We start from the raw sequence: 26,183 nt of genomic DNA, 5'->3' as shown, positions 1-26,183 counted from the left end.
TTTGGCCAGTCACTCAACCTGTCTCTCTCTCTATAAATTCTTTGTATCATCCTCATTACTTACTTACCCATCTATTTTTGTATCATCCGCAAACTTTGCAACAGTACATTCACTTCCATCATCCAAGTGATTAATATAGTGACCTCAGCACTGATCCCTTTGGCATTCCTTTAGTTATAGGTTAACATCCTAAAAATGTCTCTTTTACCCCAACTCTGTCTCCTATTAGTGAGCCAATCTTCTATTCATGCTAATATAATACATCCAACACCATGGGCTGTTATGCTATTAAGTAACCATACGTGTAGTACATTATTGAATGCCTGGTCAAAATTCAAATACATTAAATAGACTGCTTCCCATTTACCTATGTTATTTGTTACTTCAAAGAACTGTAATGAATTTGTCAGGCATGATTTCCCCTTTTGGAAAGGCATGTTGATTTTGCTTGATTATATTACATTTTTCTAAATTCTGAGATTACAGACTTTATAATAGATGTTAATATCCTCCCAATTTAAAATGTTAAGCTAACTCATCTATTTTTGTCTCCCTCCCTTTTTGAACAATAGGTTGCAATTGCTGTTTTCCAATTGTCTGAGACTTCCCCAGAATCTAAAGATATTTGGAAGATTATCACCAGTGCACTCACAATCTCTGTAGCTACTTCCTTAAAATCCTAGAATACAACCTATCAGATCCAGAGGACTTAGCAGCCTTGAACAACATTGGTTTCCCTCATACATTTTTCTCTCGTGATAGTTACTGTTTTTATTTCCTCACCCACTTCAACCCCCTGATTTTTGGAATGCTTTATTGATGTTCTCTATCATTAAGATGAATGCCAAGCATTTACTCAACCCTCTGACATTTCCTGCATTCCATTATTATTTTCCAAGCTTTGTTCTCTCATGATACTATGGTCAATTTAGCCTTTGTCATCTTTTTCATATATTTAAGGTAGCTCTTGCTGTCTTTTTAAAAAATTGCTTGCTAGTTTGCCCTCATAATTTATTTTTTTCCTTCTTTATCCTTTTTTGGTTGTCTTTTGATTGGTTTTAAAAACTTGATTCATCCTTTAGTTTACCAGTAATCATTGCCACATTGTAGGTTTTTTTTTCAATTTGATATAATCCTTAACAGCTCTGGTCAACCATGGTGGTTTTATCCTCCTCGAGTCCTTCTTCTTTACTGGGATATATCTTTACTGTGAGTTATGAATGATTTTCTTAAGTTTCTGCAATTGTCTTTTCTTCTGAACTCCTTTTTCAGTCCACTCCAGCCAACTTTGCTCACATCCCTTTCATTCCTGATGAAAGGCTTTTGCCTGGAATGTCAATTTTCCTGCTCCTCAGATGCTGCCCGACCTGCTGTGCTTTTCCAGCACCACTCTAATCTTGACTCTGATTTCCAGCATCTGCAGTACCCACTTTCGCTTCACATCCCTATGTACGAGCCCTCATTTAAATTTAGCACAGTTGTTACCAATGAAAGTTTTTCACTGTCAAACTGAGTGCTAAATTCTACCAAGTTATGGCCACTGATTCTAAGGGAAAACTTAACTCAGAGACTGTTTATTAAATCTACTTAAATACACATTACCAGATCCAAAATCGTTGGATCCCCGATTGGATCCACAATGTGTTGCTCTAAAATAATGTCCCAAATGCATTATGAATTCTTACTTCTTTGCCAATTTGATTTTCCTAACCAACATGACAATTAAAGACAGTTATGATTAATATTTTTTTTCCAATTTATTCTGTCTTACAGGACAGCTACTGTTCAGAAACCTGTAGACTGCTCCCACCAGTGTGTTCTTCCACTTGTTATTTCTGACAGCTATCCATATAGATTCTACATAATTTCTTCCTGTCATACGTATTCCACCTCAGACTAATAAAGCTACTCCACCACCCTTCCTTTCCTTACTGTCCTTTCAAATAGTCACAACTCCCCGAATACTTTGTTTTTATCTTTGCTCTCCTTGTAACCATGTCTTCTTAATTGCTGAAAGATCATACCCATTAACCTCTATCTGAGCTATTAATTTATTTATTTTGCTCCAAATATTATGCACATTTAAGAACCATTAATTTTATCGTATTGCTTTTTTTGTCTCTTTGATCCTCTTTTCCACTGTTGTTTGGTGCTTGTACATTGTCTCTTCCTGCTCCACTCTGGTTATTATCAAAATAGATGCCCTGCAATGCATCCATTTCTTTTTGTTTTATATGCCTACTTAAACGCCGTCACCCCAAACCCTCAGTCACACAATTGGTTTTACCTTGTGCTTTTAATGTCTTTCATATGTACCCACTAACTGATCAATTGAACTGAATTGAACTGAATTGAATTGAACTGAATTGAATTAAGCTGAATTGAATTGAATTGAATTGAATTGAATTGAATTTATTGTCACGTGTACCAAGGTACAGTGAAAAGCTTTGTCTTGCGATCAATACAGGCAGATCACATAGATAGGTAACTTAGATAAGTGAATAATAGGTAAACAGTGGCAAAAACAAAAACACAGGTACAGGCGAATGTCAAGAGTTTGAAAGCCCATTCAGTATTCTAACATCAGTAGGGTAGAAGCTGTTATGAAACTGGCTAGTGCGTGTGTTCAGGCTTCTGTACCTTCTCCCCAATGGTAGAGGCTGTAGAAAAACATTGCCAGGGTAGGATGAATTTTGAGAATGCTGGCAGCCTTTCCTGGTAGATGGATTCCATAAGACCATAAGACATAGGAGCGGAAGTAAGGTCATTCAGCCCATCGAGTCCACTCCGCCATTCAATCATGGCTGATGGGCATTTCAACTCCACTTACCCGCATTCTCCCCGTAGCCCTTAATTCCTTGTGACATCAAGAATTTATCAATTTCTGCCTTGAAGACATTTAGCGTCCCAGCCTCCACTGCACTCTGTGGCAATGAATTCCACAGGCCCACCACTCTCTGGCTGAAGAAATGTCTCTGCATTTCTGTTCTGAATTTACCCCCTCTAATTCTAAGGCTGTGTCCACGGGTCCTAGTCTCCTCACCTAACGGAAACAATTTCCTAGCGTCCACCCTCTCCAAGCCATGTATTCGATGGATGGGAGGTTAGCCTTTGTGATTGTTCGGGCTGAGTTCACCACTCTCTGTAACCATCTCCGATCTTGAATGGTACAGTTGCCATACCAAGTAGTGATACATCCAGACAGAATACTCTCGATGGCACACCTAAAAATGATGGCAAGGGTATTCGCCATCATGCCAAATTTCCTCAGCTGCCTGAGGAAGAAGAGATGTTGTTGGGCCTTTGTAACCAGTGCATAAACATGAAGAGTCCAAGAAAGCTTGTTGTGGATGATCACTCCTAGGAGCTTGACACTCGCAACTCGTTCCACCTCTGTGCTGTTAATGTGTAGGGAGGCATGAGTAACATCCCACCTAAAGTTAATAATGGGTTCATTGGTTTTGCTGGCATTGAGAGATGGGTTGTTCTCAATGCACTATTTTTCAGGTCTTCCACCTCCCGTCTGTAGTCTGTTTCATCACCATCTGAGATTCAACCAACTATGGTGGTGTCATCAGCGAAGTTGTAAACGGCATTAGTCTGGTATTTGGCAATGTAGTCATGGGTATCAGTGGGTGTAGCAGGGAGCTGAGTATGCAATCTGGGGAGGGGGCTCCAGTGTTAAATGTTAGTGAGGATGAAAGATTGTCCCCAATCTTCACTGATTGTGGCCTATGGGTCGGGAAACTGAGGATCCAATTTCAGAGAATGGGGCTTAGTCTGAGATCACTAAGTTTAGTAATCAGTCTCGAATCAGTGTTGAAGGCTGAACTGTAGTCAATGAGTAGGATTCTTACGTAGCTGTTCTTGGTGTCAAGATGTTCTAGGGAGGAGTGAAAGACAAGTGATATAGTATCTGACATGGATCTGTTGGTCCATATTGCAGTGGGTCAAGAGTAGTGGGGAATCTAGAGTTGACTAATGCCTTTCAAAGCGCTTCATGATCACCAACGTTAGGGCCACTGGGCGGTAGGCACTGAGACGGAGGAGAAACTGAGGACTGCAGATGCTGGAGATCAGAGTCGTGAGGGTAGTGCTGGAAAAGCACAGCAGGTCAGGCAGCATCCGAGGAGCAGGAGAATCAACATTTCGGGCATAAACCCTTCATCAGGAATCCTGATGCTGCATGAGCCTTCTTCGGCACAGGGATGACGTTGGTCCTCTTGAAACAGGCAGGGACAGTGGCCTGCTGCAAGGAGAGGTTGAAGATGTCCGAGAAGACCTCTGCCAGTTGATCTGCACATGCTCTGAGTGCACGGCCTGGTACTCCATCTGGTCCCATCACTTTCCTTGGATTCACTTGAAGGAAAACTGATCTGACCTCTGATGCAGTGACTGTTGGGATAGGTTCATCCGGACTTGCTGGAATAGGTGTTACCTCGCTGCCGAAACTCTGCTCAAAGCAAGCATAGAAAGTGCTGAGATGATCTGGGAGGGATGTGTCATTGTCTGCTATCTTGCACTGTCTCTTCTTAGAACCCGTGATGTTATTCAGTTCTTGCTATAGTCACCAGGTGTCTATCTGGGTCTCTAGTTTGGATCGGTATTGGTCCTTGGCTGTCTTAATGGCTCTGCGAAGGTCATACTTGGATTCCTTATAGTTGAGTGGATCTCCTGATCTGAAGACCTCACGTGTGGTTTTTAGCAGGTTTTGTATGTCCTGATTCATCCAGGGTTTCCTGTTGGGAAACACCCAGTTTGACTTCCTCAGTATGCAGTCCTCCACACATTTGCTGATAAAGTGTGACAGTGGTGGCATACTCGTCCAAGGTATCTGCAGGCTGTATGAACATGGCCCAATCAGCCGATTCCAGACAGCACCAGAGTTGATCGTCTGCCTCCTCCAACCAACACTGGACCTGTATCTGCGAGGGGGTCTCCTGCTTGAGCTTTTGCCTGTAAGCCTGGAGAAGAAACTCGGCATTGTGGTCAGAGTTCCCGAAATGAGGATGGGGGATGGAGTGGTAGGCATCTTTCACAGGGGTATAGCAGTGCTCTAAAATGTTCGGGCCCCTGGTGGGGCAGGTAATGTTCTGGTGGTACTTGAGCAACACATTCCTTCAATTGGCTTGATTGAAGTCGCCAGTTACAATAAACAGGGCCTGGGGGTGTTCCATCTCCAGGGTGTTAGTGTTGGAGTACAGCACATGCAGAGCTACTTCAACCTTTCCTTGTGGCAGTATGTACGCGGCAGTTTGTATAGCAGTGGTAAATTCCCGTGGTAGATAGAAGGGGCGGCATTTGATGGTGAGGAGTTCAAACTTTGGGGAACAATGGTTGCTCAGGGTTGCAATGTCTGTGCACCACTAGTTGTTAATTAAAAAGCAACTCCCTCCACCCTTTGTCTTACCAGAGGACGTTATACGGTCCATACGACAGATAGAAGAACCATCAGCTTGAAGTGCGCAGTATGGAACGGATGGGTTGAGCCAGGTTTCTGTGAAGCAGAGTGCGCAGCAGTCCTGCAGTTCATGCTGGAAGCTGAGCCGTGATCTGAGTTTGTCCATCTTATTCTCCAGAGATTGTACATTTGCTAGGAGTAAGCTAGGAAGGGGGGTGGGGTCTTGAAATCGCGTAATCTGTCTTATTAGCAGACCAGCATGCTTACCCCGCTTCCTCACAGGTTTCTTATATTTGAGTGGTCTGGTGAAGTGGATTGTGACTGCTTCCAGTTAAGTGATCCTTCCTAGGACCCTGTGGAGCAGGTGAGTTGTAGTTTAGTGTATTTTTGTAAATACACTAACTGTTGAAATGAGATTGAAGCAAAATATTAGGAATCCTAAGATAAACATGCATCACTTTGTGCTTTGCCTTGTGCAGCTAACAATCCATTTTTCTGCTGAAAGACCAGAGAATATTAGTGTTTTCTGCTGAAAATTCTGACAACATTCCAGTAATAGAGCTTGTGCTCCAGAACTTGCTGCTGCTTTTGCCAAGCTATTCCTGTACAGTGACAATGCTGGCATCTATCTGACAATATGGAAAATTGCCCAGGTATAACCTGTATACAAAATGCAGGAGAAAGCAAACCCAGCCAATTACTGCCCCATCAGATTACTCTTGATCATCAGTAAAGTGATGGAAAGTGCCATCAATAGTGCTATGAAGCAGCACCTGCTCAGCAATAAGCTGTTCAGTGATGCGCAGTTTAGGTTCCATCAGGGCCACTCAGTTCCTGATCTCATTACAGCCTTGGTTCAAACATTGATAAAACAGCTGAATTCCAGTGGGAAGAGGGGAGTGAGAGGTTGTTATATCAAGGTTGCATTCAACAGAATGTAGCATTATGGAGCCTTATCAAAACTGATATCAATGGGAATCAGGGCGCAAACTCTCCAGTAGTTGGAGTCATATCTGGTACATAGGAAGATGGTTGTGATTGTTGGAGGTCAGTCATGTCAGCACCAGGACATTTCTGCAGGAATTTCTCAAGGTGGTGTCCAAGGCTCAACTATCTTCAGCTGCTTCATCCATGCCTTTCCTCCATCAAAAGTCAGAAGTGGGGATGTGTAATCATCGGTGGACAATATTCAGTACCATTCTCAAGTCCTCAGACACCGAAGTAGTATATGGTCAAATACAACAAGATCTGAGTAATATTGAGGTTTGGGCTGACAATTGACAAGTAATATTTGCAATACCCAGATGGTAGGCAATGACCATCTCCAAAAGAGACAACCTAACAACTGCCACTTGACACTCAATGATATTACCATCCCTGGGAGTTACCATTAATTAGAAACTCAACTCCGCTTGCATATAAGTGCAGTTCTACAGGGTTAGAGGCTAGGAATATTGTAATGAATATTTTACCTAACTACCCAAAACTTGTCCACCATCTACAAGACACAAGTCGGGAGAATGATGGAATACTCCCCACTTGCCTGGATGAGTTTAGCTCCAACAACACTCAGGAATCTTGATACCATCCAGCCTGCTTGACTAACACCCTATCTAGAAACATCCATTCCCTCCACCACCAACGCTCAGTAGCAGCAGTATATATGAAGATGGACTGCACAGATCCACCTAAGATCCTTAGACAGTATCTTCCAAACCCACATATGCAAGGACAAGGGCATCAGATACATGGGAACGCCACAACCTGCAAGTTCCCCTCTAAGCCATTCAGTATCCTACTTGGAAATATACCACTGTTCCTTCACTGTCACTGGGTCAAAATCATGGAATTCCCTCCCTAACGACATTGTGGGTCTACTTCAGCAAATTAGCTGCACCAATTGAAGAAGAAAACTCTAAAATACTTTGTTAAGAGTAACTAGTGATGGGCAAGAACTGCTGGTCAGACAGCAACAAACTCATGTTACATGAGTAAATAAAAGAAAATGATTTTATTACTGATTTATCTTCCTATACAAGTATAACTTTTACACACTTCTAATAAAAATGTCTTTAATGACCAGCCACAATACCTTAGTAAAAGATGATTTTAATGATCCATATTTATTTCAAATGTGTCAATGTTAAGATGAAACAACAAATAAATTATGTATATATAAACTTGCCCAGGTCAGTGATTCTCAAGAATACCAACCTTCAGTAACGTCAAACTAAGTTAATAAATGTGGTCTATTAGCAGAAAGAGCAAGTGACAAATAGGATACTAATTCTCTAAAACTGGACAATATTTAGGAAATTTCTCTCTCTAAAGCTAATTATTTTCTCTGTACTGGCACTGCATCAAAATTAGTGCATAAAAACAGATGATGACACGTGTTGATCTGGTGAGCAAAATTTTAATATCAACAGAGAGTCATAGAGATGTATGGCACGGAAACAAACCCTTCAGTCCAACTCATGCATGTCAACCAGATTTCCTAACCTAATCTAGTCCCATTTACCAACACTTGGTCCATATTCCTCTAAACCCTTCCTAATCATATACCCATCCAGATTCCTTGTAAATGCTGTAATTGTACCAACCTCCACCACTTCCTCTGGCAACTCATTCCATACATACACTACCCTCTGTATGAACAAGTTGCCCCTCAGGTCCCTTTTAAATTTTTTCCCCCTCACCTTAAACCTATGCCCTCTAGTTCTGGACTCCCCCACCCCAGGGAAAAGACTTTGTCCCCATGATTTTATAAACTGCAACCCTGGCTGATCAGCTGACAATTTGCTGGTCTGTGTCACTCAGTACAACTATGAGTGGTATATTGATCTATTGTGCCATTGTAAAGTATTTGCAATTTCCTAAATGCAACTTTACATGTTCTCCTTCTTGAGAGGATAACATACGCATCAGATATCAGACATCACAACATTTAATTTGAGCACAGGATACTCAGTTTGCTTCGTCACTCCAGAAATGGGACATCTTTTAAAGGTTATATTTGTTTTTGAATTATGTCATGCATATCTATTCGGTTCAATTGGATTCATATATTCCTTTGGTCCAATTATATTGCAACGTGTCTGTAAAACTAGTCAGTTTTGCATATCACATCAACATTAAATTTGAGGAATGAAGTGAAATGAACAAACTACTTATTACATCTGGAAACAGCAAAACCCATAGGTTGTCTTGCACAATTTTGGTTTTGCAGATGTGGCAGCCTAATATCAGAATTTTAAAACTTAAACGAATTGTTGAGCCTTTGGTTCGCAGAGTATAAATGCAAAATGTAAAGCTTTTCTAAAATGCATGGATTCAGCAATAAATCCCAGAGATGCAGGTTTCACATTGTTGTAAACAGGTTTGTCTAATTTTTAAAAATCTTGTTGATATCCTGTCATGTTGATTTCAGCCCATTATCACATTTGATGGTAATGACTATTTCAGGATTAATAAAATGGAATTAAATCTTTCCCAAATGAGCTTCAGACTCAATTTATCCTCACCTACTGAAGTATCTGAGATCTGCAAGCCAGGAATATTTTTTATACAAGTACCCTGGTGACTTACTCCTGTCTTTTCATCAAAGATTTTTATTCCTCCAAATGAAATGGTCAGAAAGATTCTCTGTTTATGTTCCCCTTTTGACCGTGCTGCAGCTGCAATTCCCTGTAGGAGATAAAACAATATAAAATAAGTGGCAGTAAGAAAACACAACATTCAACCAAGCAGTTCTTGTGTTTCTGGCTTCCTAAGCACTGAAGTTCAAAATCACTAGTGAATTGTTTCTCATGCCGTTCAATTGTGTTGAATTTGTGGGGAGGTGACACTTAGAACTTAGAATCCCTACAGTGTGGAAACAGGCCATTTGACGCAACAAGTCCACACCAACCTTCCAAAGAGTAACCCATCCAGGCCCATTCTCCTACCCTATCACTCTACATTTACCTTTAACTAATTAACCTAACCTACACATCCCTGAACAGTATGGGCAAATTAGCATGACCAATTCTTTGAATTGTGGAAGGGAACCAGAGTACCTGAGGAAACCTATGCAGACATGGGGAGAATGTGCAAACTCCACACACGGTAGCCCAAGGCTGGAATCAAACCTGGGTCCCTGGTGCTGTGAGGCAGCAGTGTAAACCACTGAGTCATTGTCTATCCCTGGACTATTAATTCAGAGACCCAAGTAATATTCTGGGGACCTGGGTTCAAAGATGGAACTGAATTCAATAAAAAACAACCTGGAATTAAGAATCTAATGATGACCATGAATCCATTGTTGAATGTCAGGAACAAAAAACTATCTGCTTCACTAATGTCCTTGAGGGAAGGAAACTGCCATCCTTACCTGGTCTGGCCTACATGTGACTCCAGAACCACAGCAGTGGTTGACTCTTAACTAGCCTCTAGGCAACTGGGAATGGGCAATAAATACTGGCCTAGCCAGCGACATTCTCATTCAATGAATGAATTAAAAAAAGATTGTTTGGAAGTGGCACACAAAACCTGGTGAAGGAAGTTGCTGAACATTGCATTTGGGAAACAACACAAGACTGTCTTAAAGAGGTAATCTCACATCATTTTACCATTATACTACCTCAGAAGAGAAATTGCTTACAGTTTATAAAGCTGAACATTTGATGCCATTATGTTATGGACTAGGCAAGACCACTCAAACCATTCTTAAGCAGACAACCCAGACCATAACTTTGCAATTTGTTTTGGTAAGTGTACAGTGAAAGTTACTCAGAATATGTTAGTGAGGTTGACTACCAGGTTTAAAACAGACAAATAAGTTATTCACAAAATTACACAATGAAACGTGAAGAACAGAATAAAGAACCCCTATGGAACTCAGTCTATCCAAACTAGACTAAAGTTAGCTGTTCCGAATATAAGCAATAGCCCCAATAAGCAAGCCCCTGTAAAAACCAATACAAATGGAACACATGCTTAAAGGTTGAAGTTAGGAGAGAGAGAGAAAGAGAGAGAGAGAGAGAGAGGATTTCCACACAGTTCACTGTTGAACTCTCAATCAGTACTGGACTGAACTAAACTGCTCAGATCAGCTAGAGGGCTGACCACTCCTCTTTCTTTCTACAGGTCACTTTGAAAACATGACCACTTTAGCCTGAAGTCTCATCTGTTAACATATAAACAAAAAGGCCTCTCAATACCCTTTAATCTCTGTACCAAACCAGACTAATTGGAGTCCAGCTTGGTTTATTATCCCTCTGAAAAAATCAAAGATAGAATATCCTTGAGCCAAGGAACAGCTTTTAGAAAAAAAGGACTAGCTTTGTGACAATTAATTTACAGCCATGTTATATCACAGCAAAGAAAACAAAAACATCTGACCATACCCTTCAGAAATATTCCAGAAGTGCTTCATATACACTGACCTACTTTGAAGGCTAATGTTGTTACAAAAATAGAGAACAATGATGCTGACAAGATCCCAAAGGGAAGATGAATACCAGTTAATCAGTTTTGTTATACTGTTTGAGAGGAAAAATAAGTCAGAAAGCAGTTAAACTCCGTTCTCCTCATGCAAGTGAGCAGTGGAACTACATACAGTAGTCCCCCACATATCTGCAGGGGATATGTTTCAAGACCTACCGCGGAAGCCTGAAACTGTAGATGGGAACAAACCCGTTTATTTAAATGGGAAATTAGCCCCATTATCCCTGGTTCTGGAAGGGTTCCTATAATATGTTTGGGTTGCAGTAAACTGCTGGTAATTGAAATCATGGAAAACGATTCCACGGATATGGGGGACGTCCTGTATATGCACTATATCTGTAGCAGATCCATGAGAAATGGGCAACTGGGTTAACAATCATTTCTGATAATACTGTTGTCTTTAGTACTGCCCTAAGTATCAGCTTACATTGTGTGTTCAAGGTTTTAAGGCTTTAGACTACAATCTTCTAAGTATTTGGCAGGAGGCCTATCAATTGTGTGGGATTTGCAAAGGTTTAATCCTTGTTGTCTGTGCATGCATCAAGAATCTATGCTTTCATGAAAAGTCAGATCTACATGTGGGCAAACAAAGAAGTTTACAAACATAATTGTGACAGACAGCAATTCCATTTCATTTTAATAGATTATTTCTTTGTAGTAATAACAATACAATGCTGTTGTTCCATGTCACAATTTAAGAATTTGTAGAATGTTTGTGTCATTTTCCTGACCTTCTATCACATAGCCTGAAGACATGGGCAGCTATTGAGATTGTACATGCATTCAGGGTAAATAAGAAAAGGTCACAGTATCTGTCAAACCAGTCAGAGAATAATGAATTGACTTATGGCAATTGGTCAAAAGGCAGTTATGATACTGTAATATTGTGTTATGTGTTTAATGGTTTTTGTGTTGGGATGAAATTCATGACAACTACAACAAATTCTAGATGAATGTAACACTGTCAAATGGTCAATTCTTCTATCATCTGTTTAGATCCTGTCTTGTGCAACTGCAGCTACTGCAAGTAACCTCTGCAAATCAGGAGCAATCTCCCAGCTTTCACTTGTTAGAAAAAAATAACATTGTACTGATTAATTTATGCAGCAGTTAATTAAGCCATCCATTTTCTCCTTGACTATATTTAGGCTAAGATCTTTCAAGTGATTTTTTTTTTCATTTTTGAGGACATTGCTGGCCAGTCCAGCATTTACTACCCACCCCTAATTGCCCCGAGGACAGTTAAGAACTGTCCACATTGTTGTGGATCTGGAGTCACATGGACACTAGACCAGGTAAGGACAACAGTTTCCTTCCCTAAAAGACAATAGTGAACCAGTTTGGTTTTTCCAATGATTGAAAATCAGTTTCTTAATTATCATGAGACTCTTGATTCCAGATTTTTAAAATTGAATTCAAATTCCATTATCTGACATGATAATACCACTAGGCCAATGTCTCTCCATGAATCACTATACAGCAGTGTTTCATTTGCTGCTGGATTCTTTATTTTTGGGAGAAATGTGGAAAAATGACTGCTAATTAAAAATAAGTATTGAAGTCGAACCATAGTAGACCTGACAGGAATCATTTTTGAACAACAGTTGCAAGATGTCAATTTTGTTTTCTGTTTGCACTGTCCCCAGTAAAGAACCTGGTGGTATGTTCTGTTTTCATAAAATATGCCAGTTCCCCTCAGGCTGTGTCTGGTGCTGTATAAGAACACTTGCAAAGGATCACTGGGGCCTAATGGGAGGACAAAATGGCAAGAATTTTCCACTGCTGCCCTGCACAATTTTGCGTCTCATTAAATTGAATGGGTCAAACAGAAAGCCCCAGGTAATATGACTAAACTTGAAGGAAACAAATTTCCCTCAATATCCTTGTGTTAAAATCATATGATCATGTCAGTATAAAGTAGCATGAATGAAAACTGATCAATGCCATTCCAATTGTTTCAAATATCTTGGCCAAAACATTGGATCACACCCAAATTGGGTGCAATCTCAGAGCAACATGTATGTCAGGTGCTTTTCAAACATTTAAGCAAGCTAGTAGGAGGCCAAAGGCAAATTGAGCTGTCAGTCTTATTTATATTTTACAGGTTCACTGTGGACAGCAGCTGTCTAAGATAAGGTCAGGCTCTTGTGCTATCTTTCAAAGATAAGAAAGATCTAATGGAAGCAGGACAAGAAGATAAAACAATGCAATAAAAGTGCTTGTCTATTAATTAGCATGACATTCACCTTGATATTTATGCAAATGGAAGACATAAACAGTGAATGTGTATTAGAAGGGTGAGTCTGAAATACTGTAAACATCAAAAAACTAGGGTGAAAAAAATAGCATCATAAACACCAAACTTAAAAACAGAATTACTGTACAAGAAGTGTATTGTTAGAATGGGGTTGGGGTGTGGTGGGAGTGTGGTGTGGATGTGTCAGCTGAATTCCTTTCAACTTCTCCAGTTGCAGTTGACTGAAGCAAAGTTGTTCTTAAACTTCTCTCTTAATACTAATCTCGATCATAACAGCTTGGAGCTGATGCAAGGTTTTCTCAAGTGAAGGAAAGACCAATTTTGTTACCTGCTGATTCAAGATAAATATTGAAGATATAATGGCAAAATATACGCAGCATGTATACAAAGTTAAAAAGGGATAGTGTTCAGTGTTAAAGGAATATGAACGGAATAGACAGTTTAAAGAACTGAAATGTACATTTTGTTTTATCTGAGACAGTTGTTTAGTTGGTGGTTTGGATCATAAGCAGCTGGCTTGTTTTAGTTATTCTTAGAGTTTTAGATGTTCTGATTTTTAAAAAAAATTAATGTTCTTGTTACAATGTGTCATTTTTCTTTGACAGACAGATAGAAAAACTGTTTAGAAACATAGGGACAGGAGTATTCAGCCACTTGAGCCTAATCCATCATTTAAATTGACCACTACTGATGTAACACTTCAAAACCTAATATTTACAATATACAAATATCCCTACAACACTTTACACCCTTGATAATTAACATTTATCAGTCTCTGCTTTAAAAATTATATTAAAAAACCAAGCTTTCCTAGCCTTCTGGGGTAGAGAATTTCCAAGATTCACCACATTCTGAATGAAGAAATTTCTCATCTTGTCCGAAATGGCATCTTCCTCATTTTTAAATTGTGCTTACAGTCCTACACTCCTCAACCAGGAGAATCATTTTATCTACATGTACCTTGACTACTCCTTTAAGTATTTTGTGGGTTTCAATGAGATCATCTCATTCTTGGAAACTCTGCAGAATACAGGCCCAGTTAATCCAATCGCTCTCCATAAGCAAGTCCAGCGATCCCACTGTTGCACTCCTTCACTGGTAATTATATCTTTCCTGAGGTGCAGTATAACCAAGCTCCTGTACAATTGATCCTTGCAGTTTTCTGTCTGTTAGCCAATTCTTAATCCCCAGCTCCAATCCTGAAGAAGGGTTATACCTGAAAAGTTGACTTCTCCATCTCCTGATGCTGCCTGGTTTGCTGTGTTCTTCTAGCCTCCTGCTTGTCTACCTTGGATTCCAGCATCTGCAATTTTTTTTCTCTAACTCTTAATCCATGTCAGCATATTAACTCCTATTCCCTCATGTTTGTTAGACTTTATCAAAAGCCTTCTGAAAATATTGCAATCCCCCTTTATCAATTTTGTTAGTAACATCCTCAAAAGGTTTCAGCAACTTTATCAAACATGGTTATTAATTTGCAGATCTATATTGACTATGCCCAATCAGATCTATTGTATCCAAGTGTTCACTCATCGACTGAGAAACAATAAGGCATAGGAGCAGAATTAGGCCATTTGGCCCATTACATCTGCTCTACAGATAGATTCGAGCATTTTTGAGCAACTGATGGGAGGCTGATGGGAGTATGATTTCCTTTTATTTCACTTGTTTCTTTCCTAAATAGTGTTGTGACATTTGCTAGCTTCCAATCTGCAGGAATCATTCTAGAGTCAATGGAATTTTGTTGATGATGATATGGATCTATAAGACTGAAAGATATATGATCAGAATTAAGCCATTTGGCCCATTGAATCTGCTTCGCCATCAGTCATGGCTGATATATTTCTCAATCTCATTCTCCTGTATTCTTCTTGTAATCTTGATCACCAATGGACTATCTTTAAAGCTAATTTCGAGTCATAGAGATGTACAGCACTGAAACAGACCCCTCTGTCCAAACTGCCCATGCCAACCAGATATCCTAACCTAATCTAGTCCCATTTGCTAGCACTTGGCCCATATCCCCCTAAATACATCCTATTCATATACCCAATCAGATGCCTTTTAAATGTTGTAATTGTAGCAGCCTCCACCACTTCCTCTGGCATCTCATTCTATACATGCACCATTTTTTGCATGAAAAAGTTGCCCATTAGGTTCCTTTTAAATCTTTTCCCTCTCACCCTAAACCTATGCCCTCAATTTCTTCTCTCCCACCCCACAGAAAGGACCTTGTTTATTTACCTTATCCATGCTCCTTAAGATTTTATAAACCTCTATAAGGTCACCCCTCAGCCTCCAACGCTCCAGGGAAAACAGCCCCAGCCTATTCAGCCTCGCCCTGTAGCTCAAATCCTCCCACCCTGGCAACATCTGTAAATGTCCTGGTAAATCTTATCTGAACCCTTTCAAGTTTCACAATATCGTTCTAATAGGAGGAAGACCAGAACTGCAAACAATATTCCAAAGGTGGCCTAAGCAATATCCTATTCAGTCATAATATGACTGCACAACTCCTATAGTCAATGCTCCGTCCAAGAAAGGAAGCATATAAAACACCTTCTTCACTATCCTAATACCTGTGACTCCACTTTGAAGGAGCTATGAACTGCACTCCAAGGCATCTTTGTTCAGCAACACTCCCTCGGACCTCACCATTAAGTGTATAAGTCCTGCTAAGATTTGCTTTTCCGAAATGCAGCACCTCACATTAATCTAAATTCAACTTCATCTGCCACCCCTCAGCCCATTGGCCCATTTCATCAAGAATTCCTGAAGAAGGGCCTGTGCCCGAAACGTCGAATCTCCTGTTCCCTGGATGCTGCCTGACCTGCTGTGCTGTTCCAGCAATAAAGTTTCAACTTTGATCTCCAGCATCTGCAGACCTCACTTTCTCCATTTCATCAAGGTCTTGTTGTATTCTGATGTAACCTACTTTGGTGTCCACTACACCTCCAATTTTGGTGTCATCAGTAAATGTATTAACTATGCCTCCTATATATACATCCAAATCATTCATATAAATGATGAAAACATTGGACCCAGCACCTATCCTTGTGGCACACCACTAGTCACAGGCCTCAGGTCTGAAGGGCAACCATCCTCTATTTTCTACCTTCAAGCCAGTTTTGTATCCAAATTGCTAGTTCTCCCTGTATTCCATGAGATCTAACCTTGCTAGCCAGTCTACCATGATGAACCTTGTCAAACGCTTTACTAAAGTCCATATAGGTCATGTCCATCGCTCTGCCCTCATTAATCCTGTTTTTTATTTCTTCAAAAAATTCAATCAAGTTCGTGAGATATGATTTCCCATGCACAAAGCCATATTGACTACCCCTTGCCTTTCCAAATACATGTAAATCATGTCCCTCAGGATTGCTTCCAACAACCTGCCCACCACCAATATCAGGCTCACTGGGTCTATAGTTTCCACACTTTTCTTTACCACCTTTCTTAAGTAGTAGCACCACGTTAGCCAACCTCCAGTCTTCTGGCACCTCACCTGAGATGATTGATGATACAAATATCTCAGCAAGAGGCCCAGCAATCACTTCTCTAGCTTCCCACAGGGTTCTAGGTCCCTGGGATTTATCCACTTTATGTGTATTTTAAGACATCCAGCACCTCCTCCTTTGTAATATGGAATTTTTTCAAGATGTCACCATCTATTTCCCACATTCTATTTCTTCTGTGTCCTTCTCCACAGTAAACACTTCTTCAACATTCAAAGATATAGACAATGAGGTGCCAAGGAATTACCAACTTCCAATCCAATTATTTACTCTGGTAGAGCGTTCTTACTGGTATTAAATTTGCTTTAATTCATCATTCTCCTGAATAATTTGGATCTCTGTGACTCGGAGATTTCCTCTTTCTTCCTCAGTAAGAACAGACACAAATAACCATTTACATTCTCTGGCATTTCTCTATAAATTCCCTTGACTCTGCTTTTGAAGACCCCACATACAGCCAAGCATTTCCTTTTCATAGAGTCATAGAGATGTACAGCATGGAAACAGACCCTTCGGTCCAACCCGTCCATGCTGACCAGATATCCCAACCCAATCTAGTCCCACCTGCCAGCACCCGGCCCATATCCCTCCAAACCCTTCCTATTCATATACCCATCCAAATGCCTCTTAAATGTTGCAATTGTACCAGCCCCCACCACATCCTCTGGCAGCTCATTCCATACACATACCATCCTCTGCGTGAAAAAGTTACCCCGTAGGTCTCTTTTATATCTTTCCGCTCTCACCCTAAACCTATGCCAGTTAGTTCTGGACTCCCCAACCCCAAGGGAAAAGACTTTGCTATTTATCCTATCCATGCCCCTCATAATTTTGTAAACCTCTATAAGGTCACCCCTCAGCCTCCGAAGCTCCAGGGAAAACAGCCACAGCCGGTTTAGCCTCTCCCTATAGCTCAGATCCTCCAACCCTGGCAACATCCTTGTAAATCTTTCTTGAACCATTTCAAGTTTTACAACATCTTTCCGATAGGAAGGAGACCAGAATTGCACGCAATATTCCAACAGTGGCCGAACCAATGTCCAGTACAGCCGCAACGTAACCTCCCAACTCCTGTACTCAATACTCTGACCAATAAAGGAAAGCATACCAAACGCCTTCTTCACTATCCTATCTATCTGCGACTCCACTTTCAAGGAGCTATGAACCTGCACTCCAAGGTCTCTTTGTTCAGCAACATTCCCTAGGACCTTACCATTAAGTGTATAAGTCCTGCTAAGATTTGCTTTCACAAAATACAGCACCTCGCATTTATCTGAATTAAACTCCATCTGCCAATTCTCAGCCCATTGGCCTATCTGGTCCAAATCCTGTTGTAATCTGAGGTAACCCTCTTCACTGTCCACTACCCTCCAATTTTGGTGTCATCTGCAAACTTACTAACTGTGCCTCTTATGCTCGCATCCAAATTACTTATGTAAATGACAAAAAGTAGAGGGCCCAGCACCGATCCTTGTGGCACTCCACTGGTCACAGGCCTCAAAAACAACCCTCCACCTCCATCCTCTGTCTTCTACCTTTGAGCCAGTTCTGTATCTAAATGGCTAGTTCTCCCTGTATTCCATGCGATCTAAGCTTGCTAATCAGTCTTCCATGGCGTATCTTGTCGAACGCCTTACTGAAGTCCATATAGATCACATTGACTGATCTGCCCTCATCAATCCTCTTTGTTACTTCTTCAAAAAACTCAATCAAGTTTGAGAAACATGATTTCCCTCGCACAAAGCCATGTTGACTATCCCTAATCAGTCCTTGCCTTTCCAAATACATGTACATTCTGTCCCTCAGGATTCCCTCCAACAACTTTGCCCACCACCGAGGTCAGGCTCACCAGTCTATAGTTCCCTGGCTTGTCTTTACCACCCTTCTTAAACAGTGGCACCATGTTTGCTCACCTCCAGTCTTCCAGCACCTCACCTGTGACTATCAATGATACAACTATCTCAGCAAGAGGCCCAGCAATCACTTCTCTAGCTTCCCCCTTCTTAAACAGTGGCACCATGTTTGCTCACCTCCAGTCTTCCGGCACCTCACCTGTGACTATCGATGATACAACTATCTCAGCAGAGGCCCAGCAATCACTTCTCTAACTTCCCAAAGAGTTCTCGGGTACACCTGATCAGGTCCTGGGGATTTATCAACTTTTAACTGTTTCAAGACATCCAGCACTTCCTCCTCAGTAATCTGGATATTTAGCAAGATGTCACCATCTATTTCCCTACAGTCTATATCTTCCATATTCTTTTCCACAGTAAATACTGATGCAAAATATTCATTTAGTATCGCCCCCTTTTTCTGCAGCTCCATAGAAAGGCCGCCTTGCTGATCTTTGAGAGGCCATATTCTCTCCCTAGTTATCCTTTTGTCCTTAATATATTTGTAAAAACCCTTCGTATTTTCCTTAATTTTATTTGCCAAAGCTATCTCATGTCCCCGTTTTGCCCTCCTGATTTCCCTCTTAAGTATACTTCTCCTTTCTTTATACTCTTCTAAGGATTCACTCAATCTATCCATGTAACTACAGAAGCTTTCACAGTCTATTTTTATGTTCTTTTTCATAGATTGTATTTATATTCCACTCTTTGTCATCAGTCTCTTAGTCCTTTTTTGCTGTTTTCTGAAAACATTCAAATCCTCAGAACAATTACTATATATGGGCACTTTATAAGCCCCTTCTTTTAATGTTATATAACCCATAAGTTCCTCTCTCAGCCATGTTTGACTAAAACATTTGACCTTTTTCACCTTGAAGGAATGTATAGCTCTTTAAAGATTGACCACTGCCAATATACAGTCAAGCCTTTCAATATATTTTCCCAATCCAGCTCAGCAAACCTGTGCCTCAGACTTACATAACTTGCCCTATTTAAACTTCACACCTTGCTTCAGGTTAAACTACATTACTTTCAAACATAATGTAAAGTTCTGTAATATTGTGATCACTCATTCCCAAAGGTTCCTTCACAACAAAGTTATTAATTAAAAACTGAAAGAACTGAGGATGCTGTAAATCAGAAACAAAACCAGAAGTTACTAGAAAAGCTCAGCAGTTCTGGCAGCAAATGTTAATGTTTTGGGTCCAGTGACCCTTCCGCAGAAACATTAACACTGATTTCTCTTCACAGATGCTGCCAGACCTGCTGAGCTTTTCCAGCACGATTATTAATTAGCAATTTTTCATGAAAAGTACCATATCCAAATAATCCGCTCTCTAGTTATTCTTCAACATGCTATTCCGGAAAACCATGCCTAGGGCAGTCTAGAAACTTGTCCTCTACAGATTTAGTGCTCAATTATTTTACCTAGACTATATGCAGATGGAAGTAATCCATTACTACGGTGTTCACATGCTACAGGCTCTCTCAGTTTCTGATTTATACTATGCCCCACACTACCACAACTATTCGGTGGTCTGTAAGCAACTCCAACCGATGTCTGATGCCGCTTGCTACTTCTTAGCTCTATCCAAACAGATTCCACACATTGTGGTTCTGATCAGAGATTCTCCTTTACTCATGTACTGATACCATCTATAATTATCAGTATAACTTCATGTCGTTTTCCTCCTTTTCTGCCCTCTCTAAATAGTCAATAAGAGTCCTGGTCACCATGCAGTCATGTTTCTGAAATGGCAAATAATATCAATACCATTTACCTCTATTTATGCCTCTAGATCATCTGGCTTGTTGTGAACTCTGTATGCTTTCAAGTCATGTCTTTACTTTTGTCTTTTTGACATCATCCTACATTTGAGGCATACTCAATACTTGGTTTTCTTTATCCTGTCTTCGAGTCTCCCTTGCAGATTTTCCACTTTCTGTTACCAGTTTAGCCCTCTTACAATTTGGGTTACCCCTCAAGTTTCCATTTCCTTAACAGGCCAATTTATACCAGGTGCTTCAAATCAATTTTTCAACCAAATTTCTCAGCGAGAACATCAGTCTCAGTTCCATTAAAGTGTAACCCATCCAGTTTGAACAGGTCCCGTTTGCCTCAAAACTAGTGTCAATGTCTCACAAATCTGATGCCATCCCTCCTGCACCAGCTCTTCAACCATGTGTTCAGTTAATTGATCCTCCTCCACTTATTGTCTCTTGCACTGGGAATAATGCTGAGATTACATTTCTCGAGGTCCTGTTATTTAATTTCCTTTGTGACCTCTTGAATTCTTCTTTCAGGACCTCATCTCTGTCTGTCCTCTCATGTTGGTATGAATGTAGACTACAGTTTCTGGCTGGTACCCCTCCTCTAGAAGGATGTCCTGCAGCCTCTCTGAAATGTCCTTGATCCTGACAGTCAGGAGGTAACACACCAAATTAGAGTCACATTTTATGCCACATAAATCCCTTATCTGATGGCCTGACCATGGGTTCCACTCTCAATATTGCCCTTCCATTCTTCTTTCTTCTCCTGTTCAATTAAGAATACCCTTGGTACCATAGACTGGTCTCTGGCTGGACTCCCCTGAGAACCATTGCCTTCACTAGTTTCCAAAATGGGATACCAAATGGTAAGCACAACAGACTCAAGGGACTTCTGCTCTACCTCCTGGGTTGTTTTAGACTGCCTGATAGTGACCCATTCCTGCTCTGGCTCGACACCTCTAATCTAATAAGGATAGCGTCCTTATGTGCTATCTATGCAGCACTTTGCCTCAAAGAGGCACAGTCATGACTCCAGCCATTATTCAAGTTCCAAAACCCAGCAACCAAGCTTATGCAGTCATGCTTTATGCAGATGTGTTGTCTGGAACACATGGTAGATCCCTGACTTCACACATACTGCAGAAAATACACATCTGTCCTCATTGTATTTATGTTTGGGTAGTAAAGGACAAAGTTACTACAAACTTACCAGTAACTTAACTTCAATTATGTTAACTTTATTTTCCTTCAGTTTTACCATATTATTTTATTTTATTTTGACAAGATGTATTTTTCCTTTTCTTTTGCATATGTTCTCTCCTGAAATCCAAGAAGTTGTTCCTTCTTATAAATGCTCTTTTTCTTTAGTTTTAAGGTAACTAGACACAATCACAAACTGCAGCCTCTCACCATCCAATAAACATGCAGATTCCCTGTGATGTCGATCTTGGATTTTTGGTTCTCACTAAGCCTTTCTTAAGTCTCTCCCTGCTCAGCGCACACTTATTAAACTTGCTGCCTTCTCTCTGTGTGCTGTCTTCAGAATGAACCCATTCCCCACTCTCCACATACCTTTTAAACTTGCAGCCTTCCCTCTTAAGGCTGAATTTATTCACCATGCTCTTTTTAAAATTGTAGCCTTCTCTTTTGTCAGTGTTCAGATAAAGCTTCCTTTTCCCAGCCTTTCTATTCTGCATTCTTAGTTTCTTCTCTCTCTCTCTGCCAAAGGCAATAGCTTGCAACTTGTTTGTGTATTTTGTGTCTCAGTTCATTGTCTCCAAGCTTAATAATTACTGGTGATGTTTTCATCTCGAATGTGTAAGCATTCTCATCAGGGCATAAAATTAAAGTAAGACACAAGGGTCTTTTATGTCTCCCCAGGGAAAGATTCACTGGCTTCCATGGCTTTGGACAAAGTGAAAATTTCAATTTGGTTTTCTGTGTCTAATCCACATTGAAACTTGACCACTTGTGAGCAGGAGATGCCTATGACCATTTTACTTCATTTTTGGTTCCATTTTTAAAAGCATTTCAGGACGTGAAAGTTGCAGCTGTTAAATTGGATGATGGAATTTGAAAATCAATAGTTCATATTTTATATCACCATGAAACTACAAAACTTTTCATCCATTTCAATACTGCATGCATGTCAAGTTTGTAGACAGTTTCTAATTTTGGGTGCTTTTGTGGAAATGCCAGGGCTCCTTATCTGTGAAAAATATCTAATTATAAGGCCTGCCTGCTCTTACAGAAAACTACTTTTACCCTCATTTATGAAAAATATATTTATTGTTAGGAAATAGATACTTAGTTCTCACATTGGAGATGAAACATTCACACAGTGGTTGTCAATTTTTAAAAATGCATTAACATGATACAAATCTTTACTTTGACATTTTAATATAACTTGTTTCAAAATAATATCCTATTGTTTATCTTTGACACCCTGACAACTCAAATTGGCAATCTGCTTTGTGTACGAGGCTTCATGTTTTTCACTTTGATCCATGCAAGCTAAAACTGAGAGATGGTGCTAGTATGGAATATTAATAGCATTATATGTACAATGTATGCATGCAACAACAGGGGTCCCATGTAAGTGGTCCTTCTTTGCATGGATAAATATTTTCAAAAAGTGATTGAAAGTATTTGCCTTTGTAGCAAAATACATTTCAATCCAATGTGGTAATGGTAATATTCATACTCGTTAGATACTGTAATGTTTTATGAAGAAAATTTAAAATTGACAGAAAGCCACTGCCACATAGGTTAATTGGATGCAATCTCCACATGTTGAGTTTTGTAATGTTCCCATTACATGCCTGTAAACTATAGACAGTGCATTGGACTTTCAGGGGTCACTGCAGCACATCTATCAGGGTGTACCTGGTCTCTGACATATTCTTTAAAACGTATCTGGTTGCCGTTGGTTGAGAGGGTTGAAAAGGAGTAAAATTATCCCACATCACTTCCTTATCTGTAATGGCTAATTGTCAATGTTACGAATATATGTCAGGGGATGAGGGCAATCTGATTTCAAGCCTCTAAATGACCAAAGCAATCTGACAACTCTTTTGCATGATATTTAAATAGTTCCATTGCATTATTCAGTCAAGGAAGGAGCTCAAAGAATTGTCTGGCACATAATGTGTTCATTTTCCCATCAGGCTTCTGCTGCTCAGCTTCATTATTATTTGAAGAGAAAGATACTTCAATATTGCACTCTCAGATATTATATGATCAACTTTTAAGCTATTGATCTGGTGACTTCAAGACAAGTGGACTATTACTGAAATAAAAACAGAATAATATGGGTGCTGGGAATCTGAAACAAACACAAGAAATGCTGGAGGAACTCAGCCAGTGTGGTACCATGTGTGGAGATGGAAACAGATTAAACATTTCAAGTGAGATATGATTTTTCTCCTGATCTGCTAGACTTGCTGAATTTCTCCAGCATTGTCTGTTTGTACCATCATTGAATTTGGTAATGAGTGGGTGTATGGTGTTTTCCTATGTGAGATTCTTGAAGTCACACGTCCAAAGAAAAAATATCTGGTCAGATTTGGTCCTGTCATCAGGTCTGAAGTAGTTGGAATGAGTCTTGTGATAGTACATGAAAGCCCAACAATTTTGAGGTTACGCTTCGTTACTCCATTCCATCCTTCAGTTAGATAAAGATCTCATCTGCCTTTTCAGTTCTCACAGCATCACTATGAGAAACAGGTATCACTGGCATCATGGGCAATAATTATTCTTCAATTAATATTACAAAACTGATCATAGAATAACAGAATTGTATTATATAGGAAAGGTCATTAAGCCCATCAAGTCTATCGTGCCAAACTATGCTAAATCTATACGTTGTCCCACTTTCCAGCACTAAGTCCATAGCCTTAAATGTTATTACATTTCAAGTATTCATCCAAAAACCTTTCAAAAGTTGTGAAGTCACTTGCAACAACTACTTTCCTAGGCAGTGCATTCCAGCCCCTCACCATGCTTTGGATGAAAAATGTTTTCCTCAAATCCCCTCTAAGCTTCTTGCCTTCCACCTTAAATATGGGCCCTATTGTTATTGACCCTTCATCTAAAATGAACAACTGCTTTTATCCATCCTGTCCATAACCACCATAATCTTATACACCTCTATTAGGTCTTCCCTCCTCATTCTCTCTCCAAAAGAAAATGACTGAAACTTTTCTAGCCTCTCTTCATAGTTAAAACACTCCATTCCAGGCAACATCCTGGTGACCATATGGTTGTCATCACTCTGCTATTTGATTGAGTTGGCTAGGCAGAAATTGTTCCTCTATCTTTGATATTGTGACACTGACTACACTTCACAAGTACCTCAGTAGTTGCAAACTACTGAGAGATGCCCAGTGGTTGTTAATGCCATTACACAATTGCAAGTCTTTCCCTTTACTTGCAAAGAGCTGCCATTATTTTAAACAAATTGCAAATAGATCTGAGATTTAGTGAGTTTTGAGAAGATTTGTAGCTCAGGTTGAAGTTGTGGATGTAGGATTGCTCGCTGAGCTGAAAGATTCATTTTCATACGTTTTATCACCATAATAGGTAACATCTTCAGTGGGCCTCCAGACGAAGCACTGCTGATGATTCCTACTTTCTAGTTATATGTTTGGGTTTCTTTGGGCTGGTGATGTCATTTCCTGTGGTGATGCCATTTCCAATGGTGATGTCATTTCCTGTCCTTTTTCTCAGGGGCTGGTAAATCGGGACCAAGGAAATGCATTTGTTGATAGAACTGATTTACCACCCTCTGAGAAAAAGAACAGGAAATGACATCACCATAAGAAATGACATCACCAACCCAAAGAAACCCAAATATATAAATAGAGAGCAGGAATCAAAAGCAGTGCTTCGTCCTGCGGCTCACTGAAGATGTTACCTAGTATGGTGACAAAATGTCTGAAAATGAACCTTCCAGCTCAGCGAGCAAACCTACATCCAGATCTGAAATTCTTGCATGTCACTGAGTAGGTCAAGATATGTTATTGGAAACCACGATGTGAAGGTGCCAGTATTGGACTGGGATGGACAAAATCAAAAATCGCACAGCACCAGGTTATAGTCAAACAGGAAGTACAAGCTTTTACAGCACTGCTCTTTTGCCAGGTAACTAGTGGGGCAGGATCATAGGACACTGAATTTATTGTAAAATATCAAAGTGTCGTACAACTGATGCAATGTATTGAACAAAGCGAGATTGCTGTTGAGTCTTAATCACTTAGAGTGAGTTGCAGGTTTCAATTCTTTAATATGTAAATCCTTGAACTTCTTTTACATCACATTCCGAGATAATTTAAGATTTTATTTTTAAAAAGTGACATCTCAGCTCAGACAATGCATTAAAAGTGTGAGGTTAGAGTCTTCTGTATTCCAATCTTGAGTCAGACTAGTTCAATTTCCAAAGTAGGAATTTATAAAATGTCACAATGGTCTGTCTTAGTTTTGGCAGTTGTTTAAAGGTGAGAAGTGGAGGCATAGGGAAGGGCTTGGCAAGGTGTTAATCTTTGTCGACATTGTGTTGCAGACTATGAAGAAAATAGCATAGTTTCTCCACTCCCAGGAAGTACTGGACGATGAAGGGTACTCTATCAGTTATAGCCTGTGTATGTCTCCTGAGGAGGTCATTACCTTTTTTCGCTATGGCACGTTGGAGCTGGCAATGATGAGTTGAGCATCATTCCCTATTCTCATGAGGGCGTCCTTCAGTACCTTGAGGTGTCTGTCACTTTCTTCCTCATCTGAACAGATCCTGAGTATATGTAGGGCTTGTCCATAGGGAATGGCTGTTTTGATATGTTTAAGGTGGAAGCTAGAGAAGTGCAGCA

The 26,183-nt window shown here is 40.1% G+C and overlaps 1 protein-coding gene across 8 annotated transcripts in view; it reads right to left on the bottom strand.

Annotated features, from left to right (window-relative positions):
* dab1a (DAB adaptor protein 1a) overlaps window positions 1-26,183 on the bottom strand; it is a 687,756-nt gene that overhangs the window by 92,410 nt on the left and 569,163 nt on the right. For all 8 annotated transcript variants that reach the window (XM_043699305.1, XM_043699300.1, XM_043699303.1 and 5 more), the window contains one exon: window positions 8,990-9,088. In XM_043699305.1, coding sequence (XP_043555240.1) covers window positions 8,990-9,088 — 99 coding nt within the window. The remainder of the gene's footprint in view (window positions 1-8,989; window positions 9,089-26,183) is intronic.

The sequence above is a fragment of the Chiloscyllium plagiosum genome, chromosome 11, assembly GCF_004010195.1.
Source record: "Chiloscyllium plagiosum isolate BGI_BamShark_2017 chromosome 11, ASM401019v2, whole genome shotgun sequence".
NCBI classification, from domain to species: domain Eukaryota; kingdom Metazoa; phylum Chordata; class Chondrichthyes; order Orectolobiformes; family Hemiscylliidae; genus Chiloscyllium; species Chiloscyllium plagiosum.
This window is presented reverse-complemented; position numbering and strand designations above follow the sequence as displayed.